Source organism: Mytilus galloprovincialis, chromosome 1 (genome assembly GCF_965363235.1).
Source record: "Mytilus galloprovincialis chromosome 1, xbMytGall1.hap1.1, whole genome shotgun sequence".
Lineage (NCBI taxonomy): Eukaryota > Metazoa > Mollusca > Bivalvia > Mytilida > Mytilidae > Mytilus > Mytilus galloprovincialis.
In genome coordinates, this window is record NC_134838.1 from 91,934,373 (window position 1) to 91,957,287 (window position 22,915).

General features: G+C 30.8%; 1 protein-coding gene across 1 annotated transcript; it reads left to right on the forward strand.

Moving 5' to 3' along the window:
* The first annotated feature begins 20 nt into the window (after nucleotides 1-20).
* On the forward strand, nucleotides 21-22,379 carry LOC143044584 (ankyrin repeat and BTB/POZ domain-containing protein 1-like). Its single transcript, XM_076216644.1, has 12 exons — nucleotides 21-246; nucleotides 10,071-10,133; nucleotides 11,490-11,545; nucleotides 13,268-13,412; nucleotides 14,136-14,295; nucleotides 15,312-15,357; nucleotides 15,752-15,868; nucleotides 16,464-16,588; nucleotides 17,257-17,349; nucleotides 19,038-19,196; nucleotides 20,347-20,547; nucleotides 21,450-22,379. Exons 1-12 carry the CDS (start codon nucleotides 191-193, stop codon nucleotides 21,654-21,656), a joined length of 1,428 nt encoding a protein of 475 aa, XP_076072759.1. The 5' UTR covers nucleotides 21-190; the 3' UTR covers nucleotides 21,657-22,379.
* The last annotated feature ends 536 nt before the right edge of the window (nucleotides 22,380-22,915 follow it).

The window sequence follows — 22,915 nt, forward strand, 5'->3', positions numbered from 1 at the left end:
ATCAATTTAAAATAATTTAAACCACTTGATAGATAATGTTAGTCCAACTTGATTTTATTGTGTTTCCCCTGAGGGAAATAAATCTTGGCGTGCATGTTGTTGACATTTTGCAATGACACGAGCGGTAAATTGAAAAAAATGTAAACAAACAGAACTTCACAGTCAGTGTCAGTGAACTCAAGGACAAGTGATGGATTTACAAGATTTGTTTGCTAGTTGCAAGCGTGGAGATCTACAAAAAGTGCAGTAAGATTTTTTTGAATGAATGTTTTGATTTTGTTTATCTTAGTAAATTTACATTGTTAAAGTATTGATAAATATTCTGAAATTGCATAAAATATTGGCAAACAACCAGTTACATTTGCGTTATACTTGAGATGCGGATGCTGACATGTAAATTTAAGACTGAAAATGGTTTAGCAGGAATAAAGTTAAAATGTATGCAGACAAACTGACTATTTTTGTCATGAGGGACAGAGGGAACCATCATACTTTGATACTTGTTTTAAATTACTTTAAAATAGGTTGAAAGAGTTTCATCTCTTGGAAATTCTAAATAAATGATCATGTTGATGCTTAAAATATTTTTTTTTAATATTGTCAAAACTTTTTTTCCACTCTGGGATCTCCTGAAGTTGGTGATCGCAATACTGGTATACTAGTATTGTGCACAATACTGGTATAAAATTTTGTACCAGTATTGTGGTTTTTTTTAAATAAACATAACATATAGGTAATTAATCTGTTATTAAAGGTGTCACATATATATGCATAATGTAATTAACATATGACATACAATTTTATAAGGAATGATTGTATGTTTAACTGATGATGCCATTGATGGTACACTGCAATTGTCATCAAAAAAAGTTTTAAATCTTTTTCCTTAACCATTGCTTCAGGGAACCGTACTGTCTCAGCATTTTAACAAACTTTTTACTTTCTTCTATGTTTTCTTCCGGTTCTCTCTTTCCAAGTCCCATAGTATATTTTAGTGCCTCTTTCTTCTTAAGATGGTATTTCTGCAAACCCTCCCTCCACACTTCCTATATTGATATTAAGGTATTCAGTCTCTGTGGACTTTCTCTTACGCTTAGAGCTAGATTAAAAGCTTTTTCAGATAGCATCTGTACATCTCTGTTACTGTCGGAGTGCTAGTATAGTATTAGTATTTGTACCAGTAGATATATCTGTTACAAATTGTATTGCCCATAAATGGTTCCGTAGTGAATACAGTACTTAAACTACCCTAATAATCATATAGACAAACTAGTTAATTTGATTATAGTCAGGTTCTCCTATTATGCAACTTTTTATGTTTAATGGATATTGATATCTTTTATTGTGAAAGATTAATAAGAAAGTAAAGACCAACAAATGCATATGATCTTAGTATACATGTATTAAAATATCTGTAAAAATTAAGCAATGGCATACATGTAAATGCTGAATTTACAGTGTTAAAAGGTAATAATTTGCTTGAATTTATTAATAACTCAGATAATAATATTAAGCTTTTATTTTATTATGCCCCACATAGGGGCATTATGTTTTCTGGTCTGTGCGTCCGTTCGTCCGTTCGTTCGTTCGTCCGTTCGTTCGTCCGTCTGTCCCGCTTCAGGTTAAAGTTTTTGGTCGAGGTAGTTTTTGATGAAGTTGAAGTCCAATCGACTTCAAACTTGGTACACATGTTCCCTATGATATGATCTTTCTAATTTTAAAGCCAAATTAAACTTTTGACCCCAATTTCCGGTCCACTGAACATAGAAAATGAAAGTGCATGTTTCAGGTTAAAGTTTTTCAGGTTAAAGTTTTTGGTCAAGGTAGTTTTTGATGAAGTTGAAGTCCAATCAACTTGAAACTTAGTACACATGTTCCTTATGATATGATCTTTCTAATTTTAAAGCCAAATTAAACTTTTGACCCCAATTTCACGGTCCACTGAACATAGAAAATGAAAGTGCATGTTTCAGGTTAAAGTTTTTGGTCAAGGTAGTTTTTGATGAAGTTGAAGTCCAATCAACTTGAAACTTAGTACACATGTTCCTTATGATATGATCTTTCTAATTTTAAAGCCAAATTAAACTTTTGACCCCAATTTCACGGTCCACTGAACATAGAAAATGAAAGTGCATGTTTCAGGTTAAAGTTTTTGGTCAAGGTAGTTTTTGATGAAGTTGAAGTCCAATCAACTTGAAACTTAGTACACATGTTCCCTATGATATTATCTTTCTAATTTTAATGCCTAATTATATTTTTTATCCAATTTCATGCTCCATTGAACATGGAAAATGATAGTGTGAGTGGGGCATCCGTGTACTTTGGACACATTCTTGTTTTATCTAAATTAAATTAAATACAATATAGAAATATGATAAAATTATAAGCAATTATTTTACATAAGTAACAATTGTTTGAATAATAGGAGTTAATTACAAGAATATTTTGTTTATTTATATACATCATGTACATTGTAAGCATGGTGATTATTTTTAACTGGTTGTTAATTGATTTCACAATTATCCTCTATAATCTGTTTGAGTTCATTTAATCTGCCTTTGATTTTCAATATCTAATTTTGCTTAAAACTCATTTGTCATTATAGAAGTGACATTAAAGTATAGTCAACAATACAACTACAAATACGTGGATTGGGAGTTGTTTTTATGCCCCGTCTACGATAGTAGTAGGGGCATTATGTTTTCTGGTCTGTGCGTCCGTTCGTCCGTCTGTTCGTTCGTCTGTTCGTTCGTCCGTTCGTCCGTCTGTCCCATGTCAGGTTAAAGTTTTTGGTCGAGGTAGTTTATGATGAAGTTAAAGTTGCATCCATTTGTAACTTTACATACATAGTCATTATAATAGGGAATTTCTAAAAAGTACCTCAAATTTAGGTTTTGGTCCTCATTTCATGGTTCATTGAACATGAAAATGAGATTGTGTGAAACAGCTCTTTGCCAGGTTAAAGTTTTTGGTCGAGGTAGTTTATGATGAAGTTATAGTTGCATCCATTTGTAACTTTACATACATAGTCATTATGATAGGGAATTTCTAAAAAGTACCTCAAATTTAGTTTTTATGCCCCACCTACGATAGTAGAGGGGCATTATGTTTTCTGGTCTGTGCGTCCGTTCGTCCGTCTGTTCGTTCGTCCGTCTGTCCCGCTTCAGGTTAAAGTTTTTGGTCAAGGTAGTTTTTGATGAAGTTGAAGTCCAATCAACTTGAAACTTAGTACACATGTTCCTTATGATATGATCTTTCTAATTTAAATGCCAAATTAGAGTTTTGACCCCAATTTTACGGTTCACTGATAGAAAATGATAGTGCAAATTTCAGGTTAAAGTTTTTGGCTTCAGGTTAAAGTTTTTGGTCAAGGTAGTTTTTGATGAAGTTGAAGTCCAATCAACTTGAAACTTAGTATACATGTGCCCTATGATATGATCTTTCTAATTTAAATGCCAAATTAGAGTTTTGACCCCAATTTTACGGTTCACTGAACATAGAAAATGATAGTGCAAATTTCAGGTTAAAGTTTTTGGCTTCAGGTTAAAGTTTTTGGTCAAGGCTTAAATTAAAATATTGTTTGTTTGCAGTTTACCGACCGACCCTTGAAAATCCTCCCGACTGTGAAAATTTTATTGTTTTAAATTTGAAGATTTTTTTTTTAATACTTCTATTGACGCGATCCGGAACTTTGGGTCCTCTGCTTGTTTAAACTGTATTTTGGCTGATAAAATAAAATATTTTTCCTACCTACCGACCCTTCAGTCTGAAGGTACAGTCGGAAAACTGCAAACAAACATATTTTTAAGGTTGGCCCAAGGTAGTTTTTGATGAAGTTGAAGTCCAATCAACTTGAAACTTAGTATACATGTGCCCTATGATATGATCTTTCTAATTTAAATGCCAAATTAGAGTTTTGACCCCAATTTTACGGTTCACTGAACATAGAAAATGATAGTGCAAATTTCAGGTTAAAGTTTTTGGTCAAGGTAGTTTTTGATGAAGTTGAAGTCCAATCAACTTGAAACTTAGTATACATGTGCCCTATGATATGATCTTTCTAATTTAAATGCCAAATTAGAGTTTTGACCCCAATTTTAAGGTTCACTGAACATAGAAAATGATAGTGCAAATTTCAGGTTAAAGTTTTTGGTCAAGGTAGTTTTTGATAAAGTAGAAGTCCAATCAACTTGAAACTTAGTATACATGTTCCCTTTGATAAGATCATTCTAATTTTAATGCCAAATTAGAGAATTTATTCCAATTTCACAGTCCTTTAAACATAGAAAATGATAGTGTGAGTGGGGCATCCGTGTACTGTGGACACATTCTTGTTTGGCACTAATACCACATCTTTTTTTTTCTATAAATAAGGTAGAACTGTCATGTTCAGTGTTCAGTCCTTGGTTAGAACTGTCTAAATCATTTATAGGATAGAACCGTCTGAATCGTTTCTTGGTAGGACAGTTCAAATTGAAGTAAATGTACCAGTATTGATGTTTTTAAAAAAAAAGTTACAATACTGGTACAAAATTTGTATACCAGTATTGTGGATAATACTGGTACACCAGTATTGCGTTCATAAACTACAGGAGATCCCCACTCTGATATTGCTATAATTGTTCCTGTTAAACTCACAGGGACTCCGTTAGCAGATTAAAATTTTGTAAATCAATGTTTTTAATTTATTTTTTATTATTTCCTGTCTATTAGCATTACTTTATTAACGTATTTAACGTTGCCATCACTATTTCTTTTCTGGCAATGTGCAGTTTACTATCCATATCCGTATACAAATGGTATACTGAAAAATCCTAGGATTTTTCAGTATACAGATATCATGGATATGGATTTTAATCTGCTAACTGAGTCCCTGTGGTTTAACTCAATGGGTACATTTTTATTGTCTTAATGAAATATTTTAGGAAATGTTATATACATGTACATGTATAGACATACATTTTTACTGACATGACTGAGAAATCTTTCATTAAATTGTTTTATAAATATTGAAATATTATTTTTTTTATTGATGTAGCCATATATTTTTTTTGCATCAAAATTGTTGATGTACAATGTACATGGTGTAGAGGCCATTTTATTTTTTATCATGTACAAATGTACATGTACAGTACATTAAGGATTTGTAATAGGAATTAACATTATATGAATATAAAAAAAACATCCTAAATCCTCCTTAATCATGTTAATCGAATGACTTAGTGTCATATATATACATTATACATGTAACTTGTCACTAGGATAATGTTTATGTAGCCTTTATCACCTATTTTGAATCAAAATTTTTATTTTGTGTGAAATTTCATTGAATGTGCAAAATTAATAAAAAATAGAAAATTAATATTCAAATGATTGACATTTCAAGTTACTGTAAATTCAGAAATTATTGCGAGGTTTTTATTATTGCGAATAATGCGACTGAGTTGTAAACGCAATAATTAAAACTCGCATTTTGTAATATTTAAACTGAATTAAGCATGACTTTTCTTAAAATCGTAAAAATTAAAATCGCATTCAAGTGTAAAATGACAAAATCGCAATAATAAATACACGCAATAATTTCTGAATTTACAGTAATCAAGAAATCTTAATTTCTGTTTTTGTTAAATCTCTAATAATCTGGAAAAGATATATACATGTAGTATTTGAAAAAAACTAATGCACGTAATGCAATTTAATGCATGAAATTACACACAAATTTTTGTTGTAATGCATTAAATAACATTTACATCATGTACATGTACATGTAATGCAAAAATTGCTGCGTTACACATTACCAAGATTACATGTAAATACTGTACATGCAAAAATGAAATTCATTACCATACATTACAATAACAAATTTGCATTACCCCAAGCCTGATTTTGATTTAATTATTTCTTTCAGTTTAGGTTTTGGAGTAAAGTTTTCTAAATCCGTAATATTGGATTGTAGACACCAGGGGCAGATCCAGCCATTTTTAAAAGGGGGTTCCCATCCCAGGAGTTAGAGGGGGTTCCAACTATACATCATGTACATGTTCATATTTTCTCCATTCAATTGCATTGATCATCCAAAAAAGAGGATTCCAAACCCTACATGTAGGACCCCCCTATTGGAACCGCCGCTGTACACAATGTATATTTTAACATGTAATGAGTTTTCCTTTATCAAACTGTAACTGTTATCCGAATCAAAATTTAGCCTAGAAATGATTTGATCAAAATTAAACTTGAACTGTCTTAATGAAATGTTAAACCAGATGCTCTGCAGGGCGCAGCTTTATACGACCACAGAGGTTGAACCCTGAATGGTTGGGGCAAGTACGGACACAACATTCAAGCTGGATTCAGCTCTAAATTTGGATTGTGAGCAATTCAATATGCTGTTGAATATTAATCCTTTCAAAAAAATGTTTGAAGAAATTTTCTTTCTATTTATCATGTTTATGAAATCTGAAATGAGAAAAATTTAACCCCCCACCCCCATTTTTTTTTCACGTCCCCCTTTTGATTCGACTACTATTCTGGACAAAGAAAAATAACTCCAATTGAAAAATTTTTGCTATTGCACAATATTGTGCAATTAGATATTTCTTGCTATTGCGCAATACTGTGCAATTGAAATAATTGCTATTGCACAACGCTGTGCAATTGAAGATTTCTTGCTATTGCGCAATACTGTGCAATTGAAAATTTCTTGCTATTGCACAATACTGTGCAATTGAAGATTTCTTGCTATTGCTGAATACTGTGCAATTGAAAATTTCTTGCTATTGCACAATACTTAATATAATAATTTTGGATCCTGATTTGAACCAACTTGAAAACTGGGCCCATAATCAAAAATCTAAGTACATGTTTAGATTCAGCATATCAAAAAAGCCCAATAATTCAATTTTTGTTAAAATCATACTTAGTTTAATTTGGACCCTTTGGACTTTAATGTAGACCAATTTGAAAACCGGACCAAAAATAAAGAATCTACATACACAGTTAGATTTGGCATATCAAAGAACCCCAATTATTCAATTTTTGATGAAATCAGACAAAGTTTAATTTTGGACCCCGATTTGGACCAACTTGAAAATTTGGCCAATAATCAAAAATCTAAGTACATTTTTAGATTCAGCATATCAACATGATCAAAGAACCCCAAGGATTCAATTTTTTGTTAAAATCAAACTAAGTTTAATTTTGGACCCTTTGGACCTTAATGTAGACCAATTTGAAAACGGGACCAAAAATTAAGAATCTACATACATGTACACAGTTAGATTCGGCATATCAAAGAACCCCAATTATTCAATTTTTGATGAAATCAAACAAAGTTCAATTTTGGACCCTTTTTCGCCCCTTATTCCTAAACTGTTGGACCAAAACTCCCAAAATCAAACCCAACCTTCCTTTTATGGTCATAAACCTTGTGTTTAAATTTCATAGATTTCTATTTACTTATACTAAAGTTATTTTGCGAAAAAACAAAGAATAATGCTTATTTGGGCCCTTTTTTGGCCCCTAATTCCTAAACTGTTGGGACCTCAACTCCCAAAATCAATCCAAACCTTCCTTTTGTGATCATAAACCTTGTGTTTAAATTTCATAGATTTCTATTTACTTATACTAAAGTTATTTTGCGAAAAAACAAAGAATAATGCTTATTTGGGCCCCTTTTTGGCCCCTAATTCCTAAACTGTTGGGACCTCAACTCCCAAAATCAATCCCAACCTTCCTTTTGTGGTCATAAACCTTGTGTTTCAATTTCATTGATTTCTATTTACTTATGCTAAAGTTATTGTGTGAAAACCAAGAATAATGCTTATTTGGGCCCTTTTTTGGCCCCTAATTCCTAAACTGTTGGGACCAAAACTCCCAAAATCAATCCCAACCTTCCTTTTGTGGTCATAAACCTTGTTTCAAAATTTCATAGATTTCTACTTACTTAAATTAAAGTTATAGTGCGAAAACCAAGAAAATGCTTATTTGGGTCCTTTTTGGCCCCCAATTCCTAAAATGTTGGGACCAAAACTCCCAAAATCAATCTCAACCTTTCTTTTGTGGTCATAAACCTTGTGTTAAAATTTCATATATTTCTATTCACTTTTACTAAAGTTAGAGTGCGAATACTAAAAGTATTCGGATGACGACTACGCAGACGACGACGCCAACGTGATACCAATATATACGACCAAAAAATTTTCAATTTTTGCGGTTGTATACAAATATTCAAGTGGTTTGTAACTTTGCCAGAATTATACAATTTGTGGTGTATGAGGCAACTCTTGATAATCCTTTTTCATGAAAAGTATATATACTGATTAGCAAAAGAAACGACGCAGTAATTTAAGGCAAACATAATGGAAGAATAAATGCTATATTTTTTTATTGAATAGGCGTATAAATACCCTTGTTATTTAACAAATTCGCATCATTTCAGTTCATTTACTGTTCATTGATAATCTTTTTCACTACCATATCACAGATTTATTCAATTCAGGTCCGCCATTAGCGTTGAGTACGTGGACGGTCATTTTTACTGTTTGTTGCATTGTGGCGTTTACTTACATGTAGACGTTTGGTGGTCTGTACGTTGCAGTTAAATGCATTTTCAACAACTTAAAGTCGCTGTCCAGCATTCAAACGTCCTATTGCCTGTTCTCTTTATCCGGGGTTAAGTCGTGGCATCAGTTATAACTGCATCAAACAGATAATGATGACACAAAAACTTCGTACCTCAATTAAAAACCCTTATAGAGGCACGGATTCAACGTGCATCTCATCATCATGAAATGTGACTGCAAAACCTATTCAGACCACTATTAGAACAACCGAATTAATGAACGCAGTCAGCCATAACGGAGATTTAAACATAATCTTAGCATCATTTGAAGGTAATTTACCTAAACCAAAAGGAAATAGATATTTTTTCAATGGATTTGAAAATTTAGGCTTTTGAAAAATACGACCTTTCTTTTGCGGTTTAGTATACATGTATGTGCACACACAAAAAAAAATGTTTTTGCAATATATTTGTTTACCATGTTCATGTAAGCTATATCTGTATACCATGTATGTTTAAAAAAGTTATCATCTGAGGTAATTATAAATGCTTGCTAAAATAAATAAAGATATTTGATTACAAAGCTAACAAACATCATGTACTTTGGCATATATGCATATATAATAGTCCTGTGATACAATGTAAATGAACATGTACTTATACAAATTTTCAATTTACTTTAAAATATTACTCTATTTTTTTTTATGTAGTTCTGATGTACATGTAAGGCATTAAAATCTGGAATTTGCCTGTCAACCATCACAAAACAGTCATACATATGTACATTTGTATATATCATATGAAAATATCAGAGTTATTTCTCCTTTGCCACCAATCTATAGCTTTAAAGGTCATGATTGTTTTTTGTGCTTTTAACATAAAAAAAATTAAGAAAATGAATGATTTCCAATGAGATAACAGTCCACCTTAGACTGGTTTAACTTTGCAAACTTCAGGTTGACTGTTGACATTTAGAAATATTGTGCATGCACATGTAAATGTAAAAATAAAAGTATGCTACATGTTTTAAATTTATTGTTTATGGAGAACTGCATGAAATAATGCGACAGTGCAATATGGCAGGCAACTAGTCACAATCTCAAAGTTGATTTGGTGTTTAAAAAGTTAAAATATCTTGCTTGATTATGAATAGTAAAGGTCTCCAAAGGCAACTTTTCACTCTTTTTCTCTTCCAAGTAACAACATGTATCTGTGTAGGTTAGATTCTACAAACGATTGATAATCATTAAATAACATCATGTACAGCATGTCTGAGCAGTTGTAGCAGCTTATATAGTACATTGTAGTACATGTACATGTACAAAATGTATTTCACTAAAATTATGAAATCATTTCTGATATGATAAACATTAATTGTACATAGCACATGATGGTTTTGATATTTTGAACTTTGAATGAATTATTAACCGTGTACCATTACATGTATGTAATAAATGAATTGTCCTTTTCAACATGTTCATGTATTTAAAACTACTTTTTCTTTCACCAGATATTTAGTTGAGCAGAAAGAAATTGAACTAAATGTTCGAGATAAATGGGATAGTACACCATTGTAAGTACAATTTTTGTTCGTTTTTACATTTTAATTTCGCCTTAAAGGTAACTGTTTGCATTATTGGATCAATACATCCCCTCTCCCACTTACTAATGGTTTTATATTGTAAATTGTAAATATTAAAATAAGAAGATGTGGTATCACTATGATTGCCAAACCACATTTTCATCCATACATGTACATATTTTTTTATAAGAATTAAAAGATCAAAAGTTGTACAGTTTAAGGTTTTAAAGATTAAATGGGTATAATCCTGCCTATAGTTGTAGTTCATAGTGCATTTGCTGTTTGACTACTATCATAGTATTCTCAGATTTGGCAATATTCAATATATTCTCTAGATCATATCAGTAGTCAAACTATCAAACCTACAGTTGATCTTTTCATGTCTTGGTTTGGATTGATTGATTGTTGATTGCTTAACATCCAGTGGCAAATATTTCATGCATATTCAGGACGAGAACAAGTTCACAATAATCACAATAGGTAGGTTGATACAATAGAGGCCATCTGGGATAATGGTCGGGGAAATTTAGACTGCCACTGGAAAATGAGGGTATAATGGACAGGGACAGAAATTTTGCCTTGCAACAGGCCACCTACGGACCCCTCAAAGAGTTGTTGCAAGGGTTCTTAACTGCAAAGATCGTGGCACTCTCTTTACACGAGGCATCAGATTTAACGTCCCCCTTCTGACCAGACGTGACTGCGAACTTTATACATCCCACACAGCCAAACGGACACCCACTTAGGCAAGCGTTGTACTGCCGGTCGGGAGAAGACCAAGTGACCATATTTCTGTACCCCAGTCACCCTTGGGGCCTCTTGGTTTGGACAATGGTTGTTTAATTTCATTGAACACTTAAATTCGTGGATAAAGTCTTCCACAGAAACCACAAAATTGGTTCCTCAAGAATAGAAATACTAGTACTTTCACAATATCCCAGAAACAAGTGGTACATTTCTATATACATGTATAAGGAAAATTTTCTCAGATAACATGGCTAACAATATTGTATATTTCTTATCAGATAATTTGGAAATTTATGTCAGAACAGATTTGTTTCAACAGAGACATCCTTCCCTCCCAGTAGCTATATATAGCCTGTTTTGAATTATATTGTTGTCTAAAATATACGAGAGCTGTAATTGTTGAAGATGCTCTTAGAACGAGGTGAGAGAAACAGGTTCTTTATAGTCTTTAGTTATACATAGTACCCTACATGTGTATTTATCAACTATCTAACATGTTTAAAGAGATGTTTTATTGCAATACAAAAAGAAGTGACAAATTTACAAGTATCTTAAATGAATCTTAGTGTTTATAAGCAATTATGATATTCCTCATTGTAGATACTATGTTTGTTTATGTGGGTATGAAGAATTGGTCAAATATTTACTGGAAAAGGGTAAGCTTTTAACATGTGAATATACAGTACATGTAGGCTCTTGTAATCTCAAAGTCAGTCAGAAATATTTTGATACACCTTTAGTTCAACTCAACCAAATACTGTATGTTAGACAGTTCAAGGGACACAACTCTTGCATAGCTTGGTATTAATTTCAGCGTACAATAATTTTTTCTTGTTGTTTATTAGTCTAGAAAGTAATTTCTAATTGATCTTCTTGTGATTTAAAGTTGACAAATTAAAACTGTTCTTTTAATTTTCTTTCATTTCAATCTTTTTCTGCAAGAGGAAGTTCAAAAAGATGAAAGATGCTGATTGAGTAGCCTAGGGTTCATCACTATAAGTCTTAATCTCTGATTTGTGTACAACCATAAATCTCATTAGTGTATGATTAGGGTTAATTCTTAAATGTATCACTAATTATTTATTATGGTGATCAAAGATCATCTTGGGTATTACCACACTAAATGTTGAAAAAGAATGTCATAAATCGATACAGTTCATGGTCAGTGACCCTAAATTTAATATTGACATTTGCTATGAGTCATACATAATTTAGAGTCCATCAATTCGACTCATCAAAAGTCAAAATACTTATATATACACATACACATGTATATATGAAAAAAATTCAAATTTATGGGAAATGTTTGACCTATCTGAAATTTTGAGTCAACCGATTTCAAGACAACAAGAGTTAACTGCTTGTCCTTATATGTTTGTAGTGACATACATTAAAATACTTAATCATGTTAATTGACAAACATTTTAAAAAAAAATAAACCTTCGCTTTTCATATGAGATAGAAATCTGGTATAGAATGTAACTAGATGTACTTAGAATATTCAGTTTAACCATTATGACAATCACCTCTTCAGGTTTATTTGAATGGGCAGCCTATTATGATTTGGATACACTGATCAAAATGTGGGCTTATATAATATATTGAACTTTAACTTAGAGGATACCCTGACCAAAATGTGTGCTTATATAATATATTGAACTTTAACTTAGAGGATACACTGACCAAAATGTGTGCTTATATAATATATTGAACTTTAACTTAGAGGATACACTGACCAAAATGTGTGCTTATATAATATATTGAACTTTAACTTAGAGGATACCCTGACCAAAATGTGTGCTTATATAATATATTGAACTTTAACTTAGTGGATACACTGACCAAAATGTGTGCTTATATAATATATTGAACTTTAACTTAGAGGATACTTTTATGATTTACATTTGTACAATGTTAAAGCTCATGTTAATTTATGCATATCTATTACATGTATAAGAACCTATATTTCTTAAATAAAGCAGCGCGCGTAATAGTTGCACCATTTTCAAATTTAATTGTTAAATACATAAAGCAATATTTATTTATAATTGCTTAAGGTGGTACCCAACACTTTCACTAAAATTAATTTGGCTCGTTTAATTTTCATAAAATTTTGTCAAAGTATTTACTTTGACACTTTAACAAAAATTTTTAAATTTTAAAAAATTTGAACCAACCGTTTTTTCAGAAAAATTACATGGGTTAAATAGCAATTTGACAAACACCAATTTTTATCATTGAGAAGCTTTATATTCCCTTTACAACACAACGTAATTAAAACATTTAGCTGACTTTACAGAGTTATCTCCCTGTAGTGTTAGATACCACCTTAATTCTTGTTTTCCTATGTAATACATGCATTTATAATTGAAATGAAGGAGCCAAATGTCAGGCCAATACATTTGATGGAGAAAGATGTTTGTATGGTGCATTAAACAACAGGATTAGAAATTTGCTGAGATCATACAATGTTATATCATCTAAAACTATGAGAAGAGATCAATATGAAGAATTTCTCAGGAGGTAAAAAACCTATAAGTAGCAAACTCACTCTAATTGTAATTCTTTAGCAATCTATATTGATCATGTTGATATTAAATTTTCCTGCAACATTGATTAAAACAAAATTAGTTTATTTAATTTTGACATCAGCATGACTTTGTGAGCAGAATAAAATAAAGAGGTAAAATATTAAGCAAATACGTAATCAACCAGAAAAGTACTTTGAACTTAAAGACTTACTTTCATCATTACAATGGATTCAGTTTGTAATATTAAATACTTCTTAGGGCTCAATAGTTTGTAGTGTGTAAAGATTGAATTGCATGAAATGCAATCAGAACCCTATGGTACTGACTTGATATATAAATCTTTCAAGGTTTATCACTTCTTTTGAGAAACACAAAATATATTGCATTGATCAAGGTGCAGGAATCTAATATCTGTCCTAAATTTATCAATTTATCAATGATGTTAAAGTCATCTTTAAAAATTGGAGTTGTCTTCCTTTGTCCAGAATTGTAGTTAAATCAAATACAACAATGATGTATACTATGCAAAGTTCAAAGATAGATTTAGATTTACTTCTCACTAATTAGATTACAACAATTTTTACCCATCTGTGCTTACAAGCACTTTCATTTGTCAATAAGAATGTTTAGAAATATTTTGTAAAGAAAATGCTAAAATATTGTATTGTAATGTAATAATATTTTCTTGTAAAAAATATTTTTTGATGATATGTAGGTTAACAGAGAATGGAAGCTACAAAGATATAGTGTTTAATGTCCATGGAGAAGAGTTTCCAGCACACAGATGTGTACTCTCTGCACGATGCGATTACTTTGCCAATTTATTTAGAACAAGATGGAAGGATAGACAACAAATAGTCCTTAGTCATCATTTGGTAAGACAAGAAACAGAAAGTCATTTCTTATACATAACAGATTGGGCTGTCATGTTTTATTGAGTGGCTGAAGAATCACTTTTGTTGTCCATTTGTAGACAAACGAATAATTTTTCAACACTATATTACATACAGAAAAACAGTTTACTCTTATTCAAGTCAGTTGACTTAACATTTTACTATGGTCTGAAAAGATATTGATGTTAAACATTAATTTTGTGGTCAACAAGCTCCTGTCGTCAATCAATGTCCCAATTTGTTCAATAACTACTTCTAGAAATCATTATGTTGTGTCTCTAAATTTATGTTTGAAATCTTACTAAACTAGTTGTCTCATTGGCAATTATACCACATCTTCTTTTTATATATACATTGAAGTTATGGACAAAATATAAAATGTGAAAAGAGTTTGCTTATATTAGCTTTCATTCACATGTTATCTGTGTACCAACATAGAGGAATGAACAGTAAAATAACATATTTAAAATAGTAATGAAGCCTCACCAGTTCTGTATGGATGAGTATTCTTTGCTGTATATATGTATGTTTAGTCATGTTAGTGACATTGACCTTTTTTATATTTACAAATAGAAAGTTTAACTACATTTACCTATTTCATGCATTTGGTCATACCACAAAAATGATTTTTCATAACCATTGAACAGCAAAAACTGCCTTGTATGGTTTCTTTATAAAAACATGCATATCTTTTTTTGATGTGATGTTACACTATTGTTTCAGATAAGAGTTAGGTTGGTACCTATTAAAATGTTAAAACCTGTTGCATACGTTTGCATCTGTCATAAGTCAGGAATCTTTTAGGGTCCTATATGTTTGGTGCAAGCCAGGGCTCCTTGTTGAAGACTGTATTTTGACTTATAATAGTTTACTTTTACAAATTGTGACTTGGATGAAGAGTTGTCTCATTGGCACTGCTATCACATCTTCTGGTATCTATACATAAAAAATTTAAAGTTTTAAGAGTGTATTTATAAATTGTTTCCTTTTTGTTACAGATAACCCCTTCAGCCTTCAAATCCATTTTAGAGTATTTATATACAGGTATGTATTGATATGATTTATAACATTTTATGGCCCAGGAATAAAGTTGTCAGGGCCTTATTGTTTTACCCTTGCTTTTTTATATTCTTCATAATTTTTCTTAATTTCAGATAAATTGAACATTTTCATCATAAAATGTTAGTTAATACCTAACATGCCTAATAGGTTGATATTGATTCCCTTTTCAAAGCAACTGAATACAGCACTCCATTAGACATTGTCTTTCATTAAAAATTCTTAAAAATCAAGGAAGAAAATAATTACATTTTATTTGTAAGAAACACAGGTTATTTCATATGGTACGGCATCAATAGATGAATATTTTATAACAGTTCTTATCAGTATTGCAATAAATCAATGCCAACAACGTAATACACATGTTGTTGCTTTGTAGGAAGACTTGAAACCCATATAGACAATGTAGATGACTGCCAGGTACTTGCCAAACAGTGCCAATTACACAATCTGCAGGAGCAGATTTACGAAAGATTTAAGAAAACACTTTCTTTTGGTAAGTATTTTTGTGAACTTTACAATATTGTAAATTCAGAAATTATTGCTATATTTATTATTGTGATTTTGTCATTTTGGACTAAAATGCAATTTTAATTTTAGCAATATTGAGAAAAATCCTGTTTAATTCATATATAAAATTTCAAAATGCGAGTTCAAATTATTGCGATCATAACCCTGTCGCATTTTTCGCAATAATAAAAACATCGCAATAATTTCTGAATTTACAGTATAGATACATTTGATGATATATCATAATCATATCATAGAATACTGTAGATTCATTAACTTTTAAAGATACCAATTTCTGTAGTATTGAACACTGGAATAATATAGTTAGAAATAAAAGAATGTGTCTTCTATGTAATAAAAATAACATTGGTGATGAATTTCATTACATTTTAGAATGAAAATACTTTGAAAAAAATAGGAAACATTGTAATGTCACATTTTTATTTGAAAATGCAAATATTATTGAATATTAATAAAGTTTAACTTTTCTCTTTTATATTTGAAAGTTGCAGAAATTTATTGAGATAATTAAAAAAAAACAGGTGAAACTGTTTGTAAATATACAATGATTTAATGTTCAGAACTAACCAAACCTGGGGTAAATGTGACAACACTTGTGCTGGAACAGCCATTGGACAGTAAAGAACTTCAGATGGAACTCAGTAGACTGGCTGATTTAGCACTACCTGCAGAGCTCTGTACACAGGTAAATTCAAACAAAATTACATCATTTTATTGTCTGCACTTTTAATTTGAATATAAAGAAGTTTTAGGAATAAACTTTCATAAAAATTTTACACACATAGGTATTCAACTAGATTTTAAAAATTTATATAAAACTTTTATATAAAACTTTTATTTTTTGCATTGGCTAACACAATTTCAGACTGATGCTGTCATTAGCATTCCAGTTTTATTGTTAATGATTGTATACATATAGCAGTCATATATGTATCTGACCCTAATTTATAGCTTTAAACATGCCCACTGAATGTAGAATTGTCAGTTTGGTTTTCATATATATAAGATGGAATGGACATGATGAAATCAAATGGGTATGGGAACTTGATTAAATGTTTGCACTTAAGTGTCCAGATTATGTTTACCTGTTCATTTATAAAAAAAAAAAGTTTTTTTTAAAGACTTGAGTAAATTTACTATTTTTGCATTGTTTAATATTAATGGCTTTCATATGCATTATATTGCATCCTTTAAATTTAAATCATTAGATTTGAATAAAATTTATAGATACAAAATCAAAAATGACCTTATGTTCGATTAAGCTTTAGGGCATTAATTGTATGACCTTGCACACTAGCGTTCTTTTTTGAAAACAATCAGTTTCATTCATTTTATAATTTTTTTCTTTTATAGATGCACGGAGAACTGCCCTTTGAACCTGAGTATCAATCTGTTTATCCAGATATATGTTTTACTGTGGAAGGTCACAAATTTTTGGGTCACAAAGTAAGTAAAAGTTCATAATCTATAAGTCTTGTTATAATATTCACAAACATAGATAGTAGATTATTGAATATTAACAAGTATAACAAAGCATTTCTATTCTGTGTTGTGAGAACAAAGATATATATCTGCAATAATTATGGTTATACCTTTCATATTTATATAGCAAAATGTTAAAAACTACTTAGAACCAATGTTTTGAGATTAAATGGTAGTTTGAGAAATGCATTGGATGATGTAAAAAAAACTTTTGCAACATAATAAGAAGATGCAGTATGTGTACCAATGAGTCAACTTTCTATCCAAGTCACAATGTAAAAAAATGTTAACAAATCCAAGAAACAATGTAAAAAAATGTTAACAATTATAGGTCAAATACCACCTTCAACACAGAGCCTCGGCAAGCATGTATGTGCCTTCTTAGAATTAAATTCTTTAAACAATTGTTCACACAGCCAAACATACTATCTGTATAAACTGATTGGCCAAATTAAAATAAACAAAGAAACCCTTTCCTAAATTCGGGTATCTTAAACATTGGAAATGGCATTTGTTGATTGTTGAAGACCCTAGGTTCAATTCTAGATGTCTTTTGCTATGTCTTTTCCTGTATATCCCACTAATTGTTTGGTTTATATTAACATTCAAGTAATACAAATATATATTCAAATTTAAAATCTTATCAAAGCTTAGTGAAACAATTACAGGATAATACAAAGTTTGATGATATTACAAGCTAACTTTAAAAAATAAGTGGTAGAACTGGTTAACATTTTGAATGTCTCATTTATAAAAAGTTATAACTAAAGACAAACTAGAAATTTATATGTGGCCCGACAGTTATTTCGTAGTGCATTTCTTTTAGACAATAAATTCAAATTAAAAAAATCGCACCTGCTTTTTCTCAAAAAGATTTTTACAGTGTAATGTACTACCACGGAGACAAATAATATCAAAATTATAGAAACTTCTACCAGCTTTAACTCAAAATATTGACAATTCTGTGTTAAGGGGGTGTAAAATTCAGTTTGACAGCTTCAGACGTGATACAATTTGACCTTTTTGAACTGCACCAAATCACTACTTAACATAAAGATTCAGCACCCAAATTTTTTTAACATGTAATTATATCCCCCTCCTTAATATTTCATGCATTTTATATCAAGAAATAAATTGGGAAAGTGTATCAAATAAAACATGCAAGTTATACACTGTTTACACTAGGGACTGTATTCGTAGACAACGAAAACCAAAGGACAATAACTGTGTCCTTGGACCATGTCACAGAAGAAATGCTTTGGACTCCTTTATTTTCAATAGGCCTTGCATATGTTTTTTAAATCCTAAAGAATCAAATAAACACAGAAAAAGATCATATAGATATAACATGTATAAGAAGATGTGGTATGAGTTCCAATGAGACAACTCTACAACCAAGTCACAATTTGTTATAGCTAACCATTATATTTCAAAGTATGGTCTTCAACACAAAGCCTTGGCTCACACCAAACAGCAAGCTATTAAGGGTCCCACATATGATTAGTATGGAACGATTCAAACAGGAAAACCAACAGTCTAATTTATTTTTTTTTAAACGAGAAACATTTATGAAACACTTGTTTTGTTAAAAGTTTTATGATAAAGAAAAAAACAAATGGTTTTGATTTTAATTTTTCTTTTTTAATTTTCAGGCATTTTTCTGTGAAAGAAGTGATTATTTTAAAGCTTTACTCAACAATCATTTTGGAGAGAATGACACTGAGAGCTCAATACCTGTTGTCAGACTTTGTGAGGTCAACTCTGATATCTTCACCAAAATTCTCTATTATATATACCAAGATAGCTGTGAGGTAAGGTTCAGAAGTTAGTCGGATATTTTTTCACTTTTTGCCCAAAAAAAGAATTTCTTCACAGTTACTAAATTTTCAAACAATTTTTTCAAGATTAGGGAAAAAGATTGATCGATGGTTGCTTAACATCCAGTGGCAAATATTTCATGCGTATTTATTAAAATACTTTATGGCCAATATTGACTCCTTTTTGAAGTTACTCCTTCTTGCTATGTTGCCAAAAAGTGAGACAGGATAGGTTTTGTAAAAATATATAATTGTATACTATATAAAAATAAGGAGATGTGAAAGGCCCTGACAATAAAAATATGAAACAATATAGAAAATTAACAGACCAATTCATAACATAACAAAACAATGAACAAAAAACAATTAAGACAGTCATGAACCAACCACTGTATTGTAATAAACGAATAAGTCTCTTTCCTTTGCATTGTGTTACTTTTATGATCAAAATCTATATAGAAGGGGCCCACACAAAGGTACAAAGAAATGCATAAACATAAGACATAAATATGATCTGACTTAATGTTAACATTTGCATTCTTGAAAATGACAACCACTGACCTACAGGCTACTGACTTGAAACAGGCACCTAAAGAATGTATTGAGGTTTAAATCTTTATCAGCCCTTAACCCTCTCCTAACCTGTGACAGTGGTGTGACAGCACAACTTAAGAACAAACTATAATAATCAGTTGAAAAGGCATAGTGTTTATCATGTTTGTTTATATTCCAGTCATCAAAGCTTAAATTTGTTCCTATCTGAGGAAAAGGTGTATAATTGGTATGCTATTATGAAATTTATTTCAGATGTCCAATGATACTATGTTTTATTTATTACTGAACTTTATTTTAGCTCTCTGAGGAGACAGGATGAAATATTAAGGAGGGGGATGTAATTATGATGTCCTATGTTGTGCTGATGTTTATTTTAGCTATCTGAGGAGACAGTATATGGTGTCTTATGTTGTGCTAATCTTCATTTTAGCTATCTGAGGAGACAGTATATGATGTCTTATGTTGTGCTGATGTTTATTTTATCTCTCTGAGGAGACAGTATATGATGTCTTATGTTGTGCTGATGTTTATTTTAGCTATCTGAGGAGACAGTATATGATGTCTTATGTTGTGCTAATCTTTATTTTAGCTATCTGAGGAGACAGTATATGATGTCTTATGTTGTGCCGATCTTTACTTACTTCCTGGTTTGAAGAGACATTGTGCAAATTATATAGGAAAACATCTGAATACCGCCAATATTGTACAGGTTACAAGGACAGCAAAATTATTTTCATTACCACGCCTTGAAGATCAATGTGCTGAGTTTATTGCTAATAATATTGAGAAGGTAATTATTTTCTTTAGATTGCTTCACATTAAACTTTAGTTGAATTTAGATAGGATACATGGTAATTTATCATTAACAGATTTCAAGATACAATGTAGCTTAAAAATATCCCTCATGAAATAAAACTGACATAACTTTTTTAATAGTCTGGAATATAATGACAGTTGTCTTTATTTCTGATCACATTTAAGCATGCAAAACATTATAAAATTGAGAAAGGAAATGGGGAATGTGTCAAAGCGACAACAACCCAACCATAGAGCAGACAACAGCCGAAGGCCACCAATGGGTCTTCAATGTAGCGAGAATTCCCGCACCTGTAGGTGTCCTTCAGCTGGCCCCTAAAATATGTATATTAGTACAGTGATAATGGACGTCATACTAAACTCTGAATTATACACAAGAACTAAAATCAAAAATCATACAAGACGAATGCTGATATTATGGTTAGACTTTAAAAATTTAAAATATAATATTTTTCTAAGAAAATCACACCATGCCTATGACAATCACATTCATCTTATAATTTTTAAAGGTTGGAAGTCAAATAGAAATAATATTTTGTTTTGGAAATGATGAATTGAATAAAAGGTTTTGCAGGATAAAATTGTACCAATTTTATATCATAACAACAAGTTTATGTGCCTGTAGGACACCATGCCCAACTAGTACTTGTGTCCCTTGTTCAGTGAACCTTGAAATTAGTGTAAGACTGTCATTTAAATTTCACAGAGTAATAAAGTTATACCATGTCAAAGTTTGTGTATCAATTAACAATTTGTTGGATTCATGCATCACTGATGAGTCTTTTGAAGACAAATTGCGCGTCTGGCGCAGATACAAAATATGCTATCTATGAAGATTTTATAAAAGATATTTCAAACTGTTGTATGTTATTTCAGATCCTAGAACAGGAAGATTTTGCAGAGTTGGTGAAACAAGATGCTGCTGAAGTGAAAGGTAGACAAGAGACAGATACCATAGATATCATTGACAATATAAGGTTTCATTTAACATTTAGTATACAAACTTATGGGGAGATGGAGGAAGCTAATGAAAAACTCAGACTTATTGATGACTTGTTGGAAGAGCTAGAACTTGAAGGCTAATTTTATATCATATTGATAGTTTATCCTTTGTAAGGAAATTTTATCAAGAATTTTATGCAAGATACATCTGGTTAGGTGTTATTTGATATATTTATATGAATATTTATGACACTGGAGAGTGAATCAGGTACTATATATTTAACTGTCAGATATATAGATATATATTATACATTTAATTTAATGTATAGTGATAATATTTATCACTTGATTATAAACTATTTAGGTTTTGGATCAACTTAAAAGAATCTTTGCTATAAATCAAATTCTGTTTTGTCTGTGAAAATCCCTGATGAAAATAGAATGTTCAGGTATTTTGTTTAATCCTGTAATTATCAAAAGCCATGTCTAACACTTCAATAGAAAATATTTTGCTGAGTTTTGTGATTACCGTTTAGTTTTTAAGGATGTCACCATATGCATGGCAACAACAATTGTAAGATGACTGCAATTTAAGTGCTCATTTATCTTAGATTAATTTTTTGTGCAACCCCTACCCCAAAGAAATTAACCAAATATTATTATGATACAGACTGTGAAAATCAAATGTTCTATATAACACAGAGCTATTTTTATGTATTTCGTTAAATCATAATAGCAATTAAGGTACAATTTTGTTATTTTTCATTAAACCTACACTTCAGATCTCTTAGAATATCAAGAAAATAGAAATTATGCACTGTTATGTTCAAGTAGAAAAGTTGATTGATCTACTCTTGAAATTACCCCCACCCCCCCCCCCCCCAAAAAAAAAAAAAAAAAAAAAAAATATCCTAAGCTACCTTCATCTTTATTTCTTTTAAGTCAAATTGTTTCAAGAACACCTGGGTATAATAAAGGTCCTTAAATAACCGAGGACACATCCTGTAATTATGACAGCTTTGGAAACCCTGGTAATTTCAAGACATATTTACTTGAACCTATAGTATTAACATTGAAACAAGTATTATCTTAAGTAAATAAAATTGTGTATAAAAAGTTTAAAAGTAAAGAGGGGGATAAATAAAAGCCATTATGTTGCCCCCTGAAATTTCAAAAAAAGACTTGTAGTTGTATACTTGCCTTCATGAATACAGCAGTTTAGTACAGAGAGTTGTGTTGTCAAAAACATGTAGAAAGTGACATGGTGGACATGAAGAAACCAATTTACACATTTTTTTTAAATAAATATTCGCAACTCTAAAAGATAATTTAATATTCATTAACATCTGTGTAAAATACATCATGAAGAAAACTCCTTTTTGCATAAAGACAATATCTAT

What these genes read in the sequence shown, in the direction of transcription:
- LOC143044584 (XM_076216644.1), top strand. Translation starts at nt 191, where the DNA reads ATGGATTTACAAGATTTGTTTGCTAGTTGCAAGCGTGGAGATCTACAA. An exon ending in CAAATATTTACTGGAAAAGG is followed by an intron (nt 11,546 to 13,267) that starts GTAAGCTTTTAA and finishes ATTGAAATGAAG; the next exon opens with GAGCCAAATGTCAGGCCAAT. An exon ending in TAAGAAAACACTTTCTTTTG is followed by an intron (nt 15,869 to 16,463) that starts GTAAGTATTTTT and finishes TTTAATGTTCAG; the next exon opens with AACTAACCAAACCTGGGGTA.